Source organism: Lithobates pipiens, unplaced genomic scaffold, assembly GCF_037356315.1.
Source record: "Lithobates pipiens isolate NorthernLeopardFrog02 unplaced genomic scaffold, aLitPip1_a1.2 Scaffold_19, whole genome shotgun sequence".
Taxonomy (NCBI): domain Eukaryota; kingdom Metazoa; phylum Chordata; class Amphibia; order Anura; family Ranidae; genus Lithobates; species Lithobates pipiens.
Window position 1 is genome coordinate 241,489,147 of NW_027507764.1, and position 20,210 is coordinate 241,509,356.

The window sequence follows — 20,210 nt, forward strand, 5'->3', positions numbered from 1 at the left end:
AATTTCTTGTGTGTCAATTTGGTTTGTGTAAGATGGAGTAGGGGGCATTTTCAAATTCTCCTTTTGTTAGGCCTTAAGGCCTGCTCTACATCCATGGGTTTTTCCCCCTCTTGTGTGTGGATATGGAATAGACTCTCTCCCCTCGCTGCGATTCCTCAGGCGGTGATCTCCATAATGTGCTTGTTCCTGAAGGTTCCTGTACTGCATTTGGGTTTGGGGGTAGGTCGGGGGTCTTCCTCTTCGTGGAGGGAACCCTCGACCTCTCCATTGCCACCCCCCCTTCCCAAATAAAAAAATAAAATAAAAAGGACGAGATTGTTGATATAATTCGTATCCATCCTGTTGTTGGAGTGGTTGTTGCAAATCCTTAATTTTTAATTCTATATTGACCATTTTTCATGTTTTCTGTTGAAGTACAAGTTGTTGTAATTTAAAACCTACTCCGTTAAAAAAATCCAGCCATTCCTGGCAGGAACCTGGATCCTCTAAGCCAGGGGTGCCCAGCCTTTTGAAGAGCGAGAGCCATTTAAGCGATTAGGTAACCAGTCAAGGGCCACAATGGGTGGCACAGGCGGATGACATGCATATTGCAGAGCGGACACGGATGCAGCCCACTCTAGTCTATGGGCCCTCCGATCCGATCAGATACAAGGGGACGGATTCCCTTCTATTTTATTTAGCAGATCGAATTGGAGGCAGGCGGGTGTAAATGGACACAAGTCCGTTTGCATCTGCCGCTCCATAAAGGTGAATGGAGGGTCCGATTGTGCCACTGTTGCGCTGCGGTTTAACCCCACCGTGGGTGCAGTGCACTTGTGGATTTCCTGCGGGTTAGCTGCACTTTGCCATATAATTCTATTATGTCCTGCATGTGTGGTGCACTTTCAGAAAGCGAGCCAAACCTGCATGTAATTACAAAAGTCTATGGTTCAGTGAAGGTAACCCACTGGTACACTGCGCTGCACCTGCGGATCAGTTTGAAAGCAGCCCAGTAACCAATGCAGAAGCTATGCCCATATATACACTGATTTTAGTAATGAACCGACCTATAATAACTTCCATTCAGGTATTGTCGGCTGTTGCTGTCCCAGAGCACATTTGGTATCACTCCCACTGTCACTCCCACTGTGACAGGAGGTTATACAGGAAGCATTGGTTTATGTGGCTCTGCTCTGCAGCCGCTTGCTTCCTCTACTGCTCGCTTCAATCACAACACTGATGCTCTGGGATAGAGGGTCGGGAACCCAAGATCTGGGCTTGCCAATCCACCATCACAGAGCAAGAATTCGTGGGCCACATCAGAGGGCTCCACGGGCCACTGGTTGGACAGCCCTGCTCTAAGCCATCCTGTGGAACTACATCCCACCTTAGGCTTCTTAAAATTATTCTTCAAATACTTTCAAAAAATCAATCATCAAATAAAGAACATTAATCTGTAACTCAAATGTCCAATAAATTTGAAAAACCAAAAATCGTAAAGTCAAAAAAATGTGTATAATGGTGCAACACAGTGTAAAATATCCCGTGTGACTGTACAACAAAACTGTAGTCGATCTTGTTTTTCAAACAAAAATAGTGCTTGACCACGTGGACCCTTCAACTCTGTAAATCAATAGTGAATGGAGGCTTACCAGATCACCGGTCGGTATGCGCAGATACGGACACATAGACGTTACGATGCAGAAAGCCGGAACCGGGCCACCTCTTCGGATATATCGTAATCCTCGAATTGGGTCGAATCCTCTCGTAAACCAGTCCGCGCGGATGCGAGCATGTAGGAGCCTCGACGCAGGAAGCCGGAAGACGACCAACTATCTCGAATGCTTCGTAATCACCAGATCAACTCCGATCCTCTCGCAAGCCTCGAAGCAAATCACCAAAAAACAAAAGTGCGCCAAATCGTGTAATAAAGTTTGAACAAATTTATTCTTATTCAACCGAGTGGTTTAGGCGCTAAAAAAGCCACGCTCACCCTTTGTGCTTTCAGCATTTGTTTATTTTATTTTTTATTTTTTGCTAGCAATTTGTTGATTTTTAAACGATACGTTTACTTTTGTATGACTCGGTGGAGTCATTTTTTAGCGCCTAAACCACTCGGTTGAATAAGAATAAATTTGTTCAAACTTTATTACACGATTTGGTTTTTTGGTGATTTGCTTCGAGGCTTGTGAGAGGATCGGAGTTGATCTGGTGATTACGAAGCATTCGAGATAGTTGGTTTACGAGAGGATTCGACCCAATTCGAGGATTACGATATATCCGAAGAGTTGGCCCGGTTCCAGCTTTCTGCATCGTAACGTCTATGTGTCCGTATCTGCGCATACCGACCGGTGATCTGGTAAGCCTCCATTCACTATTGATTTACAGAGTTGAAGGGTCCACGTGGTCAAGCACTATTTTTGTTTGAAAAACAAGATCGACTACATTTTTGTTGTACAGTCACACGGGATATTTTACACTGTGTTGCACCATTATACACATTTTTTTGACTTTACGATTTTTAGTTTTTCAAATTTATTGGACATTTGAGTTACAGATTAATGTTCTTTATTTGATGATTGATTTTAGCTTTCTCTAAACGATTTCACATTATTTAGATTCACAATATACAGTTCCTTACTATTGAGTTTTTTACTAAAATTTATAAATTTTCTTAATAAGTCACATTTATACTCAGAGGTTAAGCGCTGCACTTTTATCTTTTCTGTTTTGTTGTGCCCAGTATATTGGTTACAGTGTTCAGCTGCTGACTTTTAATTTAATAAATTTTTTTTAAAAATTTTTACTAAGCGCAGATTGTCTATTCCTTACTTCTTAAAATTATTATTTTCTCTTTAGTGTAATGTTCCAGAGAGCAGATGTCCCACCAGGTTCTTACCCGCTTCTCCAGAACATTACCCAATGCGGTCATAGCCCCATTGTAGTTAATTTCTGTGGTGGTTGGTTCACAGTTCGTGATCAATTAATCTAAAACAATCCGTCTATTACTTAGAAACCTCAAACATCCATGGCTGCAAAGAAAAAAATAAATAGACAATATGCAAAAAGAAGATAAGTTTATATTTAATGAACAACCATCGGAGCTTTTTTTTTTTTTTTTTTTATAAGAGTTCATAGATGTCCTCTTCTTCATTTGGGCTAGAACTGTAAGTGATCTGGAGAAATTTGTGAAGGGGCTGAACATGAATGATCGGAACATTAGGTTAACTTCTGAATGGCATGAAGAAACTATTAATTTCCTGGATGTTAATATCTATAGAAAGGAAGATAAATTGGAAACAAAGGTTTATTTTAAGAAAACGGATAGGAATAGTTATTTGCCTATATCAATTTGTCATTAGCCGCAGTGGCTGAAAATATACCCAAGGGTCAAATCATGAGGGTGCGAAGAAATTGTCAGAACATGAAAACGATGCTGCGCAGGCTAAAACACTGGTAGAAAGAATTGTAGCTAGAGGATATGATGCTGGCGTCTTTGAAAAAGTGATTGAAGAAGTAAGAGATATTCCGAGATCAACGTGTCTGGAAGAGAAGGCTATAGAAGAGCCCGTGAATGAACCAGGGAATAACTCATAATAAGCAATGGGGATTTATATCGGGCTACCATGCCCAATATAGAGAAGTTGAAGCTATCTTCAGACAACGTTGGCATACTTTGAGGTTGGACAAGAAATTGGGTACCCAATTACCCTTAAAACCACAATTTATAGGAAGGTCACTAGTTTTGGCAACAAAATAGTGAAAAAAAGTGGTTGATCCACCTAAGCGACCACCCACTTTTTGGGATCGCAATGGTTTATTCGCATGCAGGAAGTGCAAAGCCTGCAGAGAAGTATCTAGGCCTATGAGAGCTCTTGATCATTTTTCCTCCCCAGCAAATAGGAATTTTTTTTATCAATTTATCACATGCAACAGTACCCATGTGGTATATGCTTAACCACTTCAGCCCCGGACCATTTTGCTGGTCAAAGACCAGACCACTTTTTGCTATTCGGCACTGCGTCGATTTAACTGGCAATTGCACGGTCATGCAACGTGGCTCCCAAACAAAATTTACGTCCTTTTTTTCCCACAAATAGAGCATTCTTTTGGTGGCATTTGATCACCCCTGCAGTTTTTATTTTTTGTGCTATAAACAAAAAGAGCGACAATTTTGAAAAAAACGCATTATTTTTTACTTTTTGTTATAATAAATATCCCCCAAAAATATAAAAAAAAAATAAAAAAAAAAAATAAGGTTTCCCTCAGTTTAGGCCCATACGTATTCTTCTACATAATTTTGTTAAAAAAAAAAAAAAAAATCGCAATAAGCAATTGGTTTGCGCAAAAGTTATATCATTTACAAAATAGGGGATAGTTTTATGGCATTTTTTTTTTTGGTAGTAATGGCGGAGATCAGCGATTTTTATTGTGACTGCGACATTATGGCGGACACATCGGACATTTGACACATTTTTGAGACCATTGTCATTTATACAGCAATCACTGCTATACAAATGCAGTGATTCCTGTGTAAATGACACTGGCAGTGAGGGGTTAACCCGTGGGTGGCAGCGTAGGGGTTAAGTGTTCCTAGGGGTGTGTTACTAACTGTGGGGGGCTGGGCTTTCATTTAGAGAAAACACTGAGCTCTGCTCCAATCACATGGAGCAGAGATCCGCGTCACTTGTTGCTAGGCAGAACGGGAGATGCTGTTTACAACGGCGTCTCTCCGTTCAGCCGCCCTGTGAGACGATCGCGGGTATGCGATCACGGGGGTCCCGACCAGCACGCGAGCGCGCCGCAGCTCGCAATGGCAGGGCGGCATTAAAGATTGGACGTACCTGTACGCCAATATGCCTGCCCGTGCCATTCTGCCGACGTACATTGGCGTGCGCTGGTCGGGAACTAGTTAAGACGTCCATGTGGGCTTATTTATATAGGGCGCACTAAAGGAAAGTTACAAGTAAGGATTGCAGAACATATCCATAACATAAAGATTGGTTTTAAGGATCACAATGTTTCACTTCATTTTAAATTAAAACATGAAGTGGATGCAACAGGTTTAGAACTCTGGGGGGTGGAGCAAGTACTACCGCACTGGAGAGGTATCAATGTGGTCTGCGAATTATCAAAAACGCGAAACTCAGTGGATGTATTTGCCCCTAGAGGCCTTAACGTAGAATTAGACATTAACAGCTTAATTAGTAATACTTGATTGCATTAGTGATACCCAATTGTAACAAAATCGGTTAATAGATCTAAGAGTGATGTATAATTAAAACGAACTGGTAAGGAGTCTCCCAACATTTTTTTCATTTCTTTGCTTTGAATCTATGACTTCTTGGTTGTTGCAATAAATTAGTAAAAAGAACATGATTGCAACAACCAAGAAGTCATAGATTCAAAGTTGTTGCCTATACTGTATTATTTGTCCAATCTATTACTATATTTGGTTAGTCTATGTATATAATTGAGGTGCGCTTTTATAACTTATTCTGTATCGGTCATTATGATTGTATAAAGTAAAATGTTAATGTCAATAATGTGTCTGTCTGCGCACCTCTCCAATATACATGTAATCATGTCTTGCTAGAAAAACAAATAAAATTTAATTTTTTTTTTTTAATAACCAATTTGTCTTTTTTTTAACCCCGTACTTCATATAAAGTCCCGCTCAGCTCTTGTTTTTAATTTTGTGCCTTATATTTGATAGGGATGGAGGCTATGACCTCATTTAAAGTCGCAAATTTTCCCCTTTCCCCCTTCCCCACTATGTGACTATTGATATAAGGGATGGAAGACGGATGGAATACTTCAGTAATCTTTATTTTTGTTTAGTTTTGCTTAAATTCTTGGACCAAATTGTTTCAAGTACCTTATCATTCATCATTTTTATTTAGTTATAGTAGCTTTTACAGTGTTTTTCCAAATTTTCATATTTATCTTTTTTACATATCATATTTTCCGTGCACTGTTCGGTCCTTGACACACCTGTGCAGTCGAGTGGTGTTGGTATTGTTTGCCCCGTTGCATCCCTTTTGCCATGGTCGGGAGCTGCGATGCGCACTGGGGGACGCCCTCCGCATCCATTTTTTGGTTGGGGGCGGGGCACGTTCACCCACTGCGTATCGGCGTCACACTTTCACCGCCGGATGTGCGGCATCACTCTGATGGGTGCCGCCTTTCCGGCGAGGTTGATCTACATCCTCACGTCACCTGGAGTGTGGGTGTGGACGCTGGCTCGGAGTGTTTATGTATCCCGGGTCCGGCGTTCTCCACTCCTCCCCTCGGTGTCTCTGTGTGTGTGATGTTGGGGGCCTTCTGACGACGGCGTGGTTGTGTCCGTGGTTAGCGCCGGCAGGCGGGACCGGAACAACCGGGGCTAATCACTTACCATATATTGTTACCCTTTGTTTCCGTGTTCTCTCCACACACAAGGTATCTTTGCACTAATAGTCCTAGTGTCCCTTTTTCTTTTCACTTTCCTTTCACTATCACTTTGTCACTTGTTATTGAGATTGGGCCATGGTATATATTGGCCACCCCTTCCTCCCCCCCCCCCCCCCCTCTGCTAACTTTTTCTACACTCACATACACTTATCCTACTTCTTTTCATTGCACTTCCCCCCCCATATATTTTACATAATACCTGTAGTTCTTATGTATTTTCTCACCCATTAGGCTCATACTTACACGCTGATTTCGTTCCCACTTATCAAACGCCCTTGTTGTCCCGGTGGTTGCCTGTGTGTGCATTCTGTGGGCCTCTTTGCCGCCGGATGGGCCTCCTCAGCTCCCGTACCATCGCTTTGGGTGCCTGGTGGCTTTCGAGACTGCGCCTATGACTGCATGGCTATGTGTAAGTGACCACTAGGTGGGTTTTTCAACCTCCCTAGGTTCCATCACTGCAAATACTAATTTACTACTACTCTGTATTTTCAGACCAATCACGAGTTTGCTCCTGATAAGCGGCAGTAAGCCGTGAAACGCGTAGAGCTAATAGTTGCCGTGCATTCTGGTACCCCAATTCCAACTAGCATTAATTTTTGAAATACTGCATTAATCATGTTCTTTTTACTAATTTATTGCAACAACCAAGAAGTCATAGATTCAAAGTTGTTGCCTATACTGTATTTGTCCAATCTATTACTATATTTGGTTATTCTATGTATATAATTGAGGTGCGCTCTTATAACTTATTCTGTATCGGTCATTATGATTGCATAAAGTAAAATGTTAATGTCAATAAATGTGTCTGTCTGCGCACCTCTCCAATATACATGTAATCATGTCTTGCTAGAAAAACGAATAAAAAAATTTTTTTTTTTTTTTTCAATAACCAATTTGTCTTTTTTTTAACCCCCGTACTTCATATAAAGTCCGGCTCAGCTCTTGTTTTTAATTTTGTGCCTTATAAATAATTCCAGCTATGACTATATTCTGGACCGATAAATCAGTAGTGTTGCATTAAATACAGATCTTATTACATATCCGATACCCTTACACGTACGTACGTACGTACGTACACACACACACACACACACACACACACACACACGAGACAGCTGAACCCTCCATCAAAAGGACAATTTCTGTACTCAACATCCACCGTGACTTACAAAAGGACTACGACACTTACTTACGAAGTAGGGATGCACCGAAATTTCAGCCGCCGAAACATATCGGCCGAAAATGGCCCTTTCGGCAATTTGCCGAAAGGAAAAAACGGCCGATAATTGAGCCGAAAACGGAACGGGGGGCGGGGGGAGGTGTATAGCGCAGGAGAGTCGCCTTCACCGTCTGGTTCAATAGAGCGCCGGGAACATCACAGCTTTAATTTCAATAGCTGTGTGTTCCCCCGTCGCGCGCCGTCGCATACAGCCCCTCCCCCTCGTTCGGGAAACTTTGATAGACAGATCACCCGTCCAGATTGGATGGGGATCTATCTATCACAGTACCCCGGACAAGGGGGAGGGGCTGTATGCAATGGCGCGCGACGGGGGAACACACAGCTATTGAAATTAAAGCTGTAATGTTCCCGGCGCTCTATTGAACCAGACGGCAGTGGCGGCTCTCCTCTCTCTTTGCTGCATCACTGACTACACAGGGGACACCACACTGGCTGCACGAGGGGACACCACACTGGCTGCACGAGGGGACACCACACTGGCTGCACGAGGGGACACCACACTGGCTGCACGAGGGGACACCACACTGGCTGCACGAGGGGACACCACACTTATCTCTTTTATCATGTCCCCAGTCTCTGACCCCCCTCCTGAACCATGTCCCCAGTCTCTGACCCCCCTCCTGAACCATGTCCCCAGTCTCTGACCCCCCTCCTGAACCATGTCCCCAGTCTCTGACCCCCCTCCTGAACCATGTCCCCAGTCTCTGACCCCCCTCCTGAACCATGTCCCCAGTCTCTGACCCCCCTCCTGAACCATGTCCCCAGTCTCTGACCCCCCTCCTGAACCATGTCCCCAGTCTCTGACCCCCCTCCTGAACCATGTCCCCAGTCTCTGACCCCCCTCCTGAACCATGTCCCCAGTCTCTGACCCCCCTCCTGAACCATGTCCCCAGTCTCTGACCCCCCTCCTGAACCATGTCCCCAGTCTCTGACCCCCCTCCTGAACCATGTCCCCAGTCTCTGACCCCCCTCCTGAACCATGTCCCCAGTCTCTGACCCCCCTCCTGAACCATGTCCCCAGTCTCTGACCCCCCTCCTGAACCATGTCCCCAGTCTCTGACCGCCCTCCTGAACCATGTCCCCAGTCTCTGACCGCCCTCCTGAACCATGTCCCCAGTCTCTGACCGCCCTCCTGAACCATGTCCCCAGTCTCTGACCGCCCTCCTGAACCATGTCCCCAGTCTCTGACCCCCCTCCTGAACCATGTCCCCAGTCTCTGACCCCCCTCCTGAACCATGTCCCCAGTCTCTGACCCCCCTCCTGAACCATGTCCCCAGTCTCTGACCCCCCTCCTGAACCATGTCCCCAGTCTCTGACCCCCCTCCTGAACCATGTCCCCAGTCTCTGACCCCCCTCCTGAACCATGTCCCCAGTCTCTGACCCCCCTCCTTTATAAAAATATTTTTTAAAAACAGTCATTTTCGGTATCGGTGCTGTTTCGGTATCGGTTTTCGGCCTAGTGTATTTTTCATTTTCAGTATCGGTTTCGGCACCAAAAAACCCATTCAGTGCATCCCTATTACGAACCGTAACTACTTCCATATATTATGAACGTATCCCCAATACTTGTACACACCTCACTCCGTATAGACTTGAAAACTCATCATTAGCTCCCTCATACCCGGGAGGACCTAATGACTACTTGGTGGAGCATCTCTCCTTGAAATATTCCAGAATAAGACGCCGTGAGCAAATCAAGAATTTTGATGGACTCATTATTAGCTCCCTCATACCCATTATTGAAGAGGTTCTCCTGTTTTAACTGGTATCAATTAGTGAGTTTCTATGTGCTAGCCAATATAGAATTGTTTTCATTTTAGGATTTCACCATTTTAAGACATATTGCATGTCATATTTGCTTTACCATCCTTATTATATACTTACATATCTAATGATCTCCATGTCTTTTATGTTTGAAGTCACATAATTAAACCACTATCCCAAGGCGCCAGCTAGTGGTAATGGATGCTCCATAACACTTCATACACAGAAATAACGATGACAGTAATCAAGGTTATGGATGGTAAATATACATAAGCAATAGGTCTGTCCCAAGGGACTTTCCAAAAGCAATGCTCCAGAGTTAGCAGAGTGACGCAAACACATTTGTTTGCGTCATGTTGAGGAGTTCAAGTTTCATGGTAGCGATCGCTTATCTCACTGGGTGGAACACAACAATATATATACAAAACGACGTTCGTTAAGTTACTTTTTAACCTCTCTGGTTCGGCAACCCAGTTTAAAGTCGAAACCTAAAGTGATGAACAACCGCCTCAAAACGGCTATGATCTCCACATATATTATAACAACAAAACTGCAAAATACTCATACTTACGATACCAATGACTCAAGCTTAAAAAAACGTTATTCCCCACTCAAATACCAAAGTGCGAGAATAAGGCTAAGGGTCTGATGGCACATCTAAATTACCCCTTCTTGTCATTCAACCAACCACCCACACAGTGGCATCTAAGCGTGCTATAATAGCTTCTATTAATAAATAATCCAGATGCCACTGATTTCCTTTCCGGACTATACACTTCCCTGTGTGGACAGTTGAGCGGGATCTCAACTGTCACCGGAATCCCCTTCTCCCAACCAAATCCTACATTCTACCCAGAGTATTCGCATACCTTTGTACACCCCCCTAACGATATTACATGCGTTAAACAGGTTCCACCCTAGATTGTAACTTTTAAACTATTACCCGTTGAATTTTCCCTTTTCTATCTACCGCAGCTCTCATAACATGTACCTCTCCAAGGCATAACAGACCCACATAACTGCATTATAATAGCCTCATCATCACCCAAGGTTGACCAGCTTTCAATAAAAATCATTTCACTAAACGTAAAAGGGACTTAACCTACCATAAAAGATGATCTCAACTACTAATTATGAAACATAGTAAAGCAAATATAATATGAATAAGAAAAAGAATCTCATTTTCGTACCGATTCAACACTGAAACTCCAAAACCATCATTACCCCACTGCTTACCACTCTACGAACTTGGAGTTAAAATCTAAAGGGGTCTCCATACTGCTGGCAAAACACTGCCCTTTCCAAATGACTGACACATTGGTTGATGGAAAAGGCAGATTCTTGTTTTTAAAAGGCTCTTATAAGGGTAGAAAACTCACTCTGGACAACATATATGTCCCAAACACTAAACAGGTAACCTTTAGTGAAATTGTTCAGTCCTTGACAGTTTTTCAAGATGGAACCCTAAGACTTTAATATCCCCCTAAACCCCCTTCTTAACACCTCCAAAGGCAGGTCATCTCTCCCATATACAGCTCTGTGATCCATCAAAACCAAACTTCAAACTCTATTGCTTAACCACTTCAATACAGGGCACTTAAACACCTTCCTGCCCAGACCAATTTTGAGCTTTCAGCGCTGTCGCACTTTGAATGACAATTGCGCGGTCATGCTACACTGTACCCAAATTAAATTTTTATAATTTTTTTCCCACAAATAGAGCTTTCTTTTGGTGGTATTTGATCACCTCTACGGTTTTTATTTTTTGCGCTACAAATAAAATACCGAAAATTTTGAAAAAAAAAATGTTTTTTTTTGTTTCAGTTTCAAAACTTTGTAAATAAGTACGTTTTCTCCTTCACTGATGGGCACTGATGGGGCTACACTGATGGGCACCAATGAAGTGGCACGGATGGGCAACACGGACGGACACTGATAGGTGGCACAGGTGGGTGGCACAGGTGGGCACTCATAGGCGGCACAGGTGTTATACTATAGTAATGGATGCCAATCAGTGCCAAACAATGCATGCCAGTGATGCCCATTGTGGGCACTGATTGGCATCCATTGTGCTGACTGGCAACCCTGGTGGTCTAGGGAGGATTACCTTTTCCCTGGTGGCGTCCCTGGTGGTCCAGTGTGGGCATCCTCGGGGGGGCTGTGCTGATAATCGATCAGCACAGACCCCCCCTGTCAGAGGAGCAGCCGATCGGCTCTCCTCTACTCGCATCTGACAGACGCGAGTGAGGGAAAGCTGATCACCGGCTCTTCCCATTTACACTGTGATCAGCCGTGATTGGACACGGCTGATCACGTGGTAAAGAGTCTCCGTCGGAGACTCTTTACCGAGATCGTAGTTGCCGGGTGTCAGACTGACACCCCGCAACAACGATCGCCGCGATGCGCGCCCCCCGGGGGCGCGCAGCGGCTCATAATCCTGATCACTTCATATGACGTCCGGTCAGGATTATGAAACCACTTTGCTGCCGTCAATTGCCTATAGGGCGGGCGGCAAGTGGTTAATGACACATGGCGCACTTTAAATCCCAATGGAAAAGACTTCACTTTTTTTTTCAGCACCACACAACAAATATTCAAGAATAGACTAGCTCTTCATTTCACAAAACGATCTTCCCATCCTCCAACACACGTCCATTGACCCAATGTTTTTCTCAGATTACCACCCAATCTCAATGACTATAACGTTCCCTGACATATACACGCTCTCATTCCTGGAGATTAGACCGTTCTCTACTCACTGATCAGACCAAAGCTGCAGATGTTACTAGCAGCATTACACAATATTTTGTGGATAACAAACACGCCGATACTAATCCTCCAATTACTTGGGAAGCCCATAAATGTGTAATTAGGGGTATACTTATTGCAGCAGATGCTAAAGGGAAAAAAAAAAAAACATTTTAAACGAGCTGACCACCCGGATACGACAGCTGGAATTAGCATACAAACACACACAAGCCCTAGACTCCTTAAATACCCTGACACAACTAGAAAAAGAGATACTGGACTTGTTGGGCAAACAAATTTGACACAAATAAATACTTTCCCAAAAGAACTTCTATGAATATGGCAATAAAGCCAGTAAAAAGCTAGAGAAAGCACTACAAGCCAAAAAAGCTAATACAACACACTCACTCACAGATGCATCGTGCTGCAAAATACACTCAACCCCAGATATAACTAAACAATTTGTAACATATTCCAAATTATTAGGGATGCACCGAAATTTTGGCCGACTAAACATACCGGCCGAAAATTGCCTTTTCGGCATTTTGCCAAAAGGGAATTCTTGACGATAATGGCACCGAAATTCGCACATGCGCAGTAGCGGCAGGAGAAACTTCGGATGTCGAGCCGTGTTACTCACTACCAAGCAGACGCTATTTTGCAGAAACCTGTCTACCTGAATTTTTTGTAGTGTTAGAAAACACGTTCATGAACTCATGACTACCGACATCAGAACAATCAGTTTTACTACCGACATTTGGAGGTCAGACGTCAGTCCAACGAGCACGCTTAGCCTGGCAGCGCAGTGGATAGATGACAAATTTCAATTGCAAAACAACCTACTTAAAGCACGCGAGTTTGTTGGATCACATACTGCAGCAGAAATAGCTGACACTTTAAAATCTATGCTTGACACTTGACACATTGAGAAGTCTAAAGTACATTTGGTTGTCCGAGATAATGCGCGGAACATGGCAAAGGCAATGGAGGACAGTGAACTTAAAAGCATACCGTGTATGGCACAAGCTGTAATTGGCTGTGAATGAAGGATTGCTGAGTCAGCGCACCATATTTGATATTGTATCAAAAGGAAGAAAAATTGTGGGTCACTTTAAGCATTCTCCGCTTGCTTATTCCAGATTACAAGCTTTGCAGATACAGTTTGGAATGCCACCGAAACAACTGCAGCAAGATGTAGCCACTCATTGGAACAGCACCTACTATATGCTGCAAAGTCTTTTTGAACAAAACCGTGTTTTAGCTGCATACATTGCAGATTACGAGCTGCCGGCAACACTGAGCGCACATCAGTGGATGATAGTTGAAAATAGTTTGTCTCTTCTATCTCTATTTGAATAGTTAACAAAAGTAATAAGCTCAACTAACGCTTCCATTTCAGATGATATTCCATTGATTGTGGCACTGAAGCGTCTGCTAGGAAAAGAGATTTAAACAGACCATGGTGTAAAAACGGCTAAAACCACTCTACTGGAGGCCGTTACTAACCGGTTTCAAGACACCGAGTCCAACCCTCTGTACTGCATTGCAACAGTACTATATCCTCGATTTAAAGAGCATTATTTTAATGTTGCGAAAAAGCAGCATGCACGGGAAATGATACAGGCACAAATGGAGGTGGTGGAAGCATCTGGTGAAGGAGCTTTGAGGTGTAGCACAGAGGCAAGCGAGAAGAATGGGTTGCATACAAGTAAAGAGGAACAAGCTCCCTCTATATTTGATATGTTTTCAGAAATCTAACATGAATGCACCCAGGTCCATAGCAGTGCCACAACAAGTGCAGCTACCCAACAGCTGGATATTTAGCTTTACAGCCTATCGCCAGAAGTGACAATCCCCTTGCGTACTGGCACATCAGCAACGCTTTCCTTTGCTTGCACAGATTGCACACAGATATTTAATTGCCCCAAGCACCAGTACAGAGAGTGAGAGACTATTCAGTGTAGCATCTCATTCTTGAGAAGAAGAGAAACCGTCTCTCCTGTGAGAAAGCTGAACACCACTTGTTCTTAAAGCGAAATCTGCCACTTTTACTGAAATAGATTTATAAATCCATAGCATAGACCAATTAATTTACCAAGTTGTTGAACATAGTAAATGAATTGGCATTGGACTGTGCTATTGGACAATTGGAACATACAACATAGTATGACTGACTACCAGTATGTTCCAATTGTCTAGTTGTGCCATACTGCCATTAGTTGGTTGTTCATTGTAGTGCTTCTACCTTGTACAGTTTTTTTGCACTTCAATTTAAGAGAGAACTCCAGCTTTTAATCTAGTACTGTACATACATAGTTTGTTGCTGTTGGGCCAAACTATGTCTCTCCATAAACGGTCAGCCCATTGCATGTGCAAATGCAAAACTGTATGTTCTGTATCTGTGACTGTCCACATACTCCAGTACTATACACTATACCTCACTGTGTTCCATATATGGGCACAGACTTCCAGAAACAGACTAGTCTACATTGTTTTCTGTGATTGCCTGAGCACCACTGCTGTAGACCAAACTGTAGACCAGGGGTGCCCAACCTTTTGAAGAGTGAGGGCCATATAAGCGACTTCGTAACCAGTTGCGGGCCACAATGAGCAGAGTGGGCAGATGACAGCTCCACGTCCACTCTGCCTATGCAAAGTGGACAAAGACACAGCCCACTCTTCTCTATGGGCCCTCTGATCTGATAAAATGGAAGGGGACGGATTCACTTCTTTTTTTTTTTAGCAGATCCGATTGGAGATAGGCGGGTATAAACGGACACAAGTCTGTTTACATCTGCCGCTCAAGAGGTGTATGGAGGGTCCGATTGGGTTAGACACTGATGGTCTGATCTACCCACACCGTAGGTGCAGCGCAGTTCACCTGTGGCTTTCCTGCGGGTTAGCTGTACTTTGCCATAGAATTCTATTATATTCTGCAGGTGTGGTGCTTTCTGAAAGTGCACCAAATCCACAGGTAAAACCAAAAGTCTATGGCTCAGTGCAGGTAAGCCGTAGGTGCTCTGCAGTACACCTGCAAATCAATTTGAAAGCAACCCAGTAACCACTGCAGAACAGATATGTCCCTATATACACTGTGATTGTTGGTATCACTCCGCCTATGACAGGAACCGGTGCTATACAGGAAGCATTGGCTTATGCAGCTCTGTTCCGCAGCTGCTTGCTTTCTCTACCGCTGGCTTCATTCACAACACTGATGCTCTGCCATGGTGGGTAGGCAACCTGCAATCTGGGCTTGCGGACCAGCCATCCTAGAGCAAGAGGTCGCGGGCCACATGTGGCCCCCGGGCCACTGGTTGGGCACCTCTCCTGTAGACTGTGTTCTGGGATGTCTCCACTCATACCCGGGGGCCCGGAACACAGTGCGGTCTACTGTATGACTATGTATGTAACTCGCAGCTACATACATACACTTTTAGTCGCACATGCAGCCACTGACACCTTAGGGAGAGAATTTGGGGGGGGGGGGGGGGGGGAATTACTAGTTTTCAAGTTGAGAAAAAAGGAATTTAAAAATTTTCAATGCATTTAGCATATGTTAAACTTATAGATTTTACAGATACTGTGAAACAGAATAACAGCCGTCTGCCATATTATGTTCTTCTTTACACATAGTTTGTTGTTGGGACAAACTGTCAGTCATTGATTGTCTCTCCCTAAGCTTTCAGCCCGCTGCATGTGCAAAACTGTATGTTCTGTATCTGTGGCCATCTACATACTCCAGTACTATACGCTATACCCCACTGTGTTCCAGAAACACAGACTAGTCTACATTGCTTGCTGTGATTGGCTGAGCACCTCTGCTGTAGACCAGACTGTAGACTAGTCTGTGTCCCGGGATGTCTCCGCTCATACCCGGGGGGCCAGAACACAGTGTGGTCTACAATATATGACTATGTACGCAACTCGCATCTACATACATACACTTATCGCACATGCAGCCGCTGACACCTTAGGGAGAGAGAACTGAATTACTACTAGTTCTGATTTAAGTGGAAACATAATAAAGTCTAAGACTTTAAGTCTTCTTAGACTTAGTCTTAGTCATTTTATTTTTATATTATATTTTTATTTTTTTTATTTTGTTGTTATGGTTCAATGTGCACTGACTGCAGTCTGCACTGCAGAATATGCTGTAGTAACTTTAAATTTATAATTTTGTATTTTATTTTAGGATTTTATCTTCTGTGTCCACTGTCCAATTTATTTTGGTTGCTTTATTTAGTACTTATTTACATTACTGGACTATTCTTTTGTTCATAAAAAATTATTCAGTTGAATATGAATTACTATAACCACTTCCCGACCAGCGCACGACGATGTACGTCGACAGCATGGCACGGGCAGGCATATTGGCGTACATGTACATCCAATATTCGTTGCCGCCGTGCCATCGGGAGCGCGCCGCCGGCGGCGCGCTCCCGCGCTGGTCGGGACCTCCGTGAGTCCGGTCGCGGGACCCGCGGACTCGATCGCCGCGGGCATCCCCGCGATCGTCTCACGGAGCGGCGGAATGGAGGAAATGCTGTATAAACAACATTTTCTCATTCTGCCTAGCAACTAGTGACGCTGATCTCTGCTCCATGTGATTGGAGCAGAGATCAGTGTACACTAAATGAAAGCCCAACCCCCCCACAGTTAGTAACACACCCCTAGGAACACTTAACCCCTACACTGCCACCCACAGGTTAACCCTTTCACTGCCAGTGTCATTTACACAGGAATCACTGCATTTATATAGCGAGTGTCCCATTTGCTCCTTATATATAGGGCATACTACACCCCCCATAAGATGTGGAAAATGGGTAGAAAACCTGGAGACGACTGCCCCAGATGCAGGGCATCGGGGGATCTTTATCATATGGTATGGAAATGCCCAAAACTGTATAGGTATTGGATAGGAATTGTACATAGAATAAATAGGATTTTTAAGACCGCCCTGAAACCAGAGGCCAGGACTTGTTTACTGGGGATTTTGGAAGAGGGTAGAATCTCCCCTCCAACTAAGGTGTCCGTATTAAGGTGCTTGTACCAGGCTAGACGGCTGATAGCAATAAATTGGCAAGCTAAAAATCCCCCTGTACTTGAACATTGGGTTAATGCAATTAACTACACAATTTGGTGTGAAAGAGCAATGTTTATAAAAAAAAACAATTTAAAAAAATTCGGGGCAATATGGAAACCTTGGCTGATCGAAATGGGCTACCCCCTGGACGAGTCTGCTGAGGGGTGACCCTAGTATCGGCCTGGCTGGCCTAGGGCAGGAGGCCCTTCTTGCCCCCCCCGGTGGACCTCCTTAAGGGGGTGTCCTCGGGGGGGGGGGGATGGGGGGCCTCTTGTCCGCCCCTTGTTCCTTCTTTCTTTCTTTTCTTTCTTCTTTTTTTTTTTTTTTTTCTCTTTCTTACTTTTTCCTCTCTGTATCGACTGGCATCCTTCATCCTCCAACCAGCCAACCATGATTGGGGCGGCTGGTACCAGCAGTGTGTGTTCGAAGAGGGGGGGTGGGTTGGGTGGGGGGTAGGGGAAAAATTGTAAGGTGAGCCTGTGGCAACTTGTGGGTTGTGTACAGTTTCGCCTTTGTATTTCTTATGTATGAAATGAATATTCTTGTGAATTGTGAAAATCATTGTTATTCTGTGTTTAAAATGTTTTAATAAAGAAGAATTAGTGCAAAAAAATAAAAAATAAAAAGAATACAATACATTATTGATGTTATTTTTACATTCTACATTTTGATATTGTTCTTGTAATATTTTACGATTATAAATCAATTTTTTAGTTTTTACACAACAACTGAATGGACTTTCTTGGAACTTTAAACTTTAAAATATAATTTACAGTATATCAATATAAATACCATATTAACGGTATTTTAACAGTACCACACAGCCAGTACTTGGCAGATATTCCTGCAGCTCCTTTAAATGTTGCTGTAGGCCTCTTGGCAGTCTCCCTGACCAGTCTTTTCAACAATTTTGGGAAGGACGTCCAGTTTTTGGTAACATTACTGTTGAGCCATATTTTCTCCACTTGATGAGGACTATCTTGACTGTTTCATGGTATATCTAATGCCTTGGAAATTCTTTTGTACCTTTCTCCTGACCGATACCTTTTAAAACAATGAGATCCCTCTGATGCTTTGAAAGTTCTCTGCGGAACATGGATTTTGCTGCAAGAAGCAACTAACAAAATGTCAGGAAAGACCTAGTAGAATAGCTGAACTTTATTTGGGGTTAATCAAAGGCACTTTAAATGATGGCAGGTGTGTACTGACTGAGACATGAGTTTTAATGTGATTGCTTAATTCTTAACACGATTTTATCCCCCCCCCCCCTCCCAAAATATTTTAGTTTGTTCTTCAATTGAGTTTTACAGTTTATAGGTCATATTAAAATGGTGGAAAAAGGTCTGAAATTTAGCTTTGTCTCAGTTTTTAACATCACAGAAACCTGACATTTTAACAGGGTTGTGTAGACTTGTTATATCCACTGTATGCAGAAGTATGAAGCGGGTGTCGTCGTTGCCACCCCAAAATTGGTGTGTGATACTATCAGAGGATTTATGTCATCGCAAGAACTAAGCTGAAATGTATCTGCTAACATCTGTTTCAGTCAAGGCCCTGGTCAAAGATGAATTTAATTACATACAAATAAAAGCAAAATCTTACCAAATGCCAATGGTTTGAAGTTGTCTCCAGATACATTTTCGGTAAAAGAAAAGCTTGTTTTTCTGAAACATGGTTTCAGTGATGTAAAAAAATGCCTTTAATAGCTGAACAACATAAGTGTCCATCAGCCAGTACAAGAATTGTGAAAGTATTCTCTCTCGTAATAAGTGCTCTGATGCAGGAACAAAGTGATAACCTACAATAAAAAAATAACTTTGGTTAAAAAAACAAAAAAAAACAAATAGATCCACATACTATTGGGAATGTGCAATTTCTTTCTTTTAAAGCAGAGGTTCCCAACCCCAGAGCTGTGGAGTGGTGCCGGTCCGTAGCCTGCTCGAGACTGGGCCACGCGGAAGGATGAGTGGCTGGGGAGCAGAAACCTGGCTCGTTGTTTATATTCAGCCCTCACCTCACCACCGTAGGCACCACCTCCTCTGAGATCAGCAGCCCACAAGATTATCATAGAAGCGGAACCCTACTGTTAACTGTGCATGTGCCAGTTTTAGGTACCCCGCTCATTAAGAATCGAATGCGGACAGACGCATGCTGAGACCGTAGCACTGGGGAGAGGGCAAGGTTGCAAGAGGTTTTACTTTAGTAAAGTTAACTCACTGCAAACACTGACAAAGCTGCATCTGGCAGGCTCCAGTGACAAGCTGCATGTCAGGTCACCTGAGACCAGGTGACAGATGCACTCTGTAGGAGTCGGAAGTGCACCGCTAGGTAGTGGACCTTAGGACTGACTGCTGCGGATTGTACCCAGGGAGATAAAGGACACAGGTCTACTGGATCACCAACACAGATCCCAGTAGGAGCTAGAGCATAGATACCCCAGGGTACAGAGTCTAAGAACCAGCAGGTGTGTTCACCAGAGCCTCTAGTGGTGAAGATGGACATCACTGCAGTCTGGCTCCATGTTGCGGCCCCTGGGGTCTCACAGATCACAGACTACAGGAGAATGAAGCAGCAGGCTGGAACAACAAGGATAGTAAGGGGATAAAGCAGAGGTCAGGGCAACCAGCAGACAGGAACAACAGAGTACACACCAAAGGTTCAGGGTCACAGGCAGACAGGGATGGTCGGGGACATGCCAAAAAGGTCAAGGTCACAAGCAGACAGGAATTGTTGAGGACATGCCAAGGTCGGTAACAGAGACAAACGTAGAGCACACGGCAAGCAGGAAAAAGGAAGCCAAACACAATGAATACACAATGGTTGATCAGCACCGCTGGCTTGCAGTGCTCAGGTTAATATAGGGTTCCTGTAAGGGCCTGGAATGGAGCCATGCTTAGAAAAGAGGTTATAAAAACCACCAGGTGGAAGTGGCTGGCCTCAGTC

General features: G+C 43.7%; 1 protein-coding gene across 3 annotated transcripts in view; it reads right to left on the bottom strand.

The window, feature by feature from the left end:
- Positions 1–20,210, bottom strand: part of TERT (telomerase reverse transcriptase) — a 381,041-nt gene that overhangs the window by 307,584 nt on the left and 53,247 nt on the right. For all 3 annotated transcript variants that reach the window (XM_077491847.1, XM_077491845.1, XM_077491846.1), the window contains exon 3: positions 18,870–19,065. In XM_077491847.1, the coding sequence (XP_077347973.1) occupies positions 18,870–19,065 (196 nt within the window). The remainder of the gene's footprint in view (positions 1–18,869; positions 19,066–20,210) is intronic.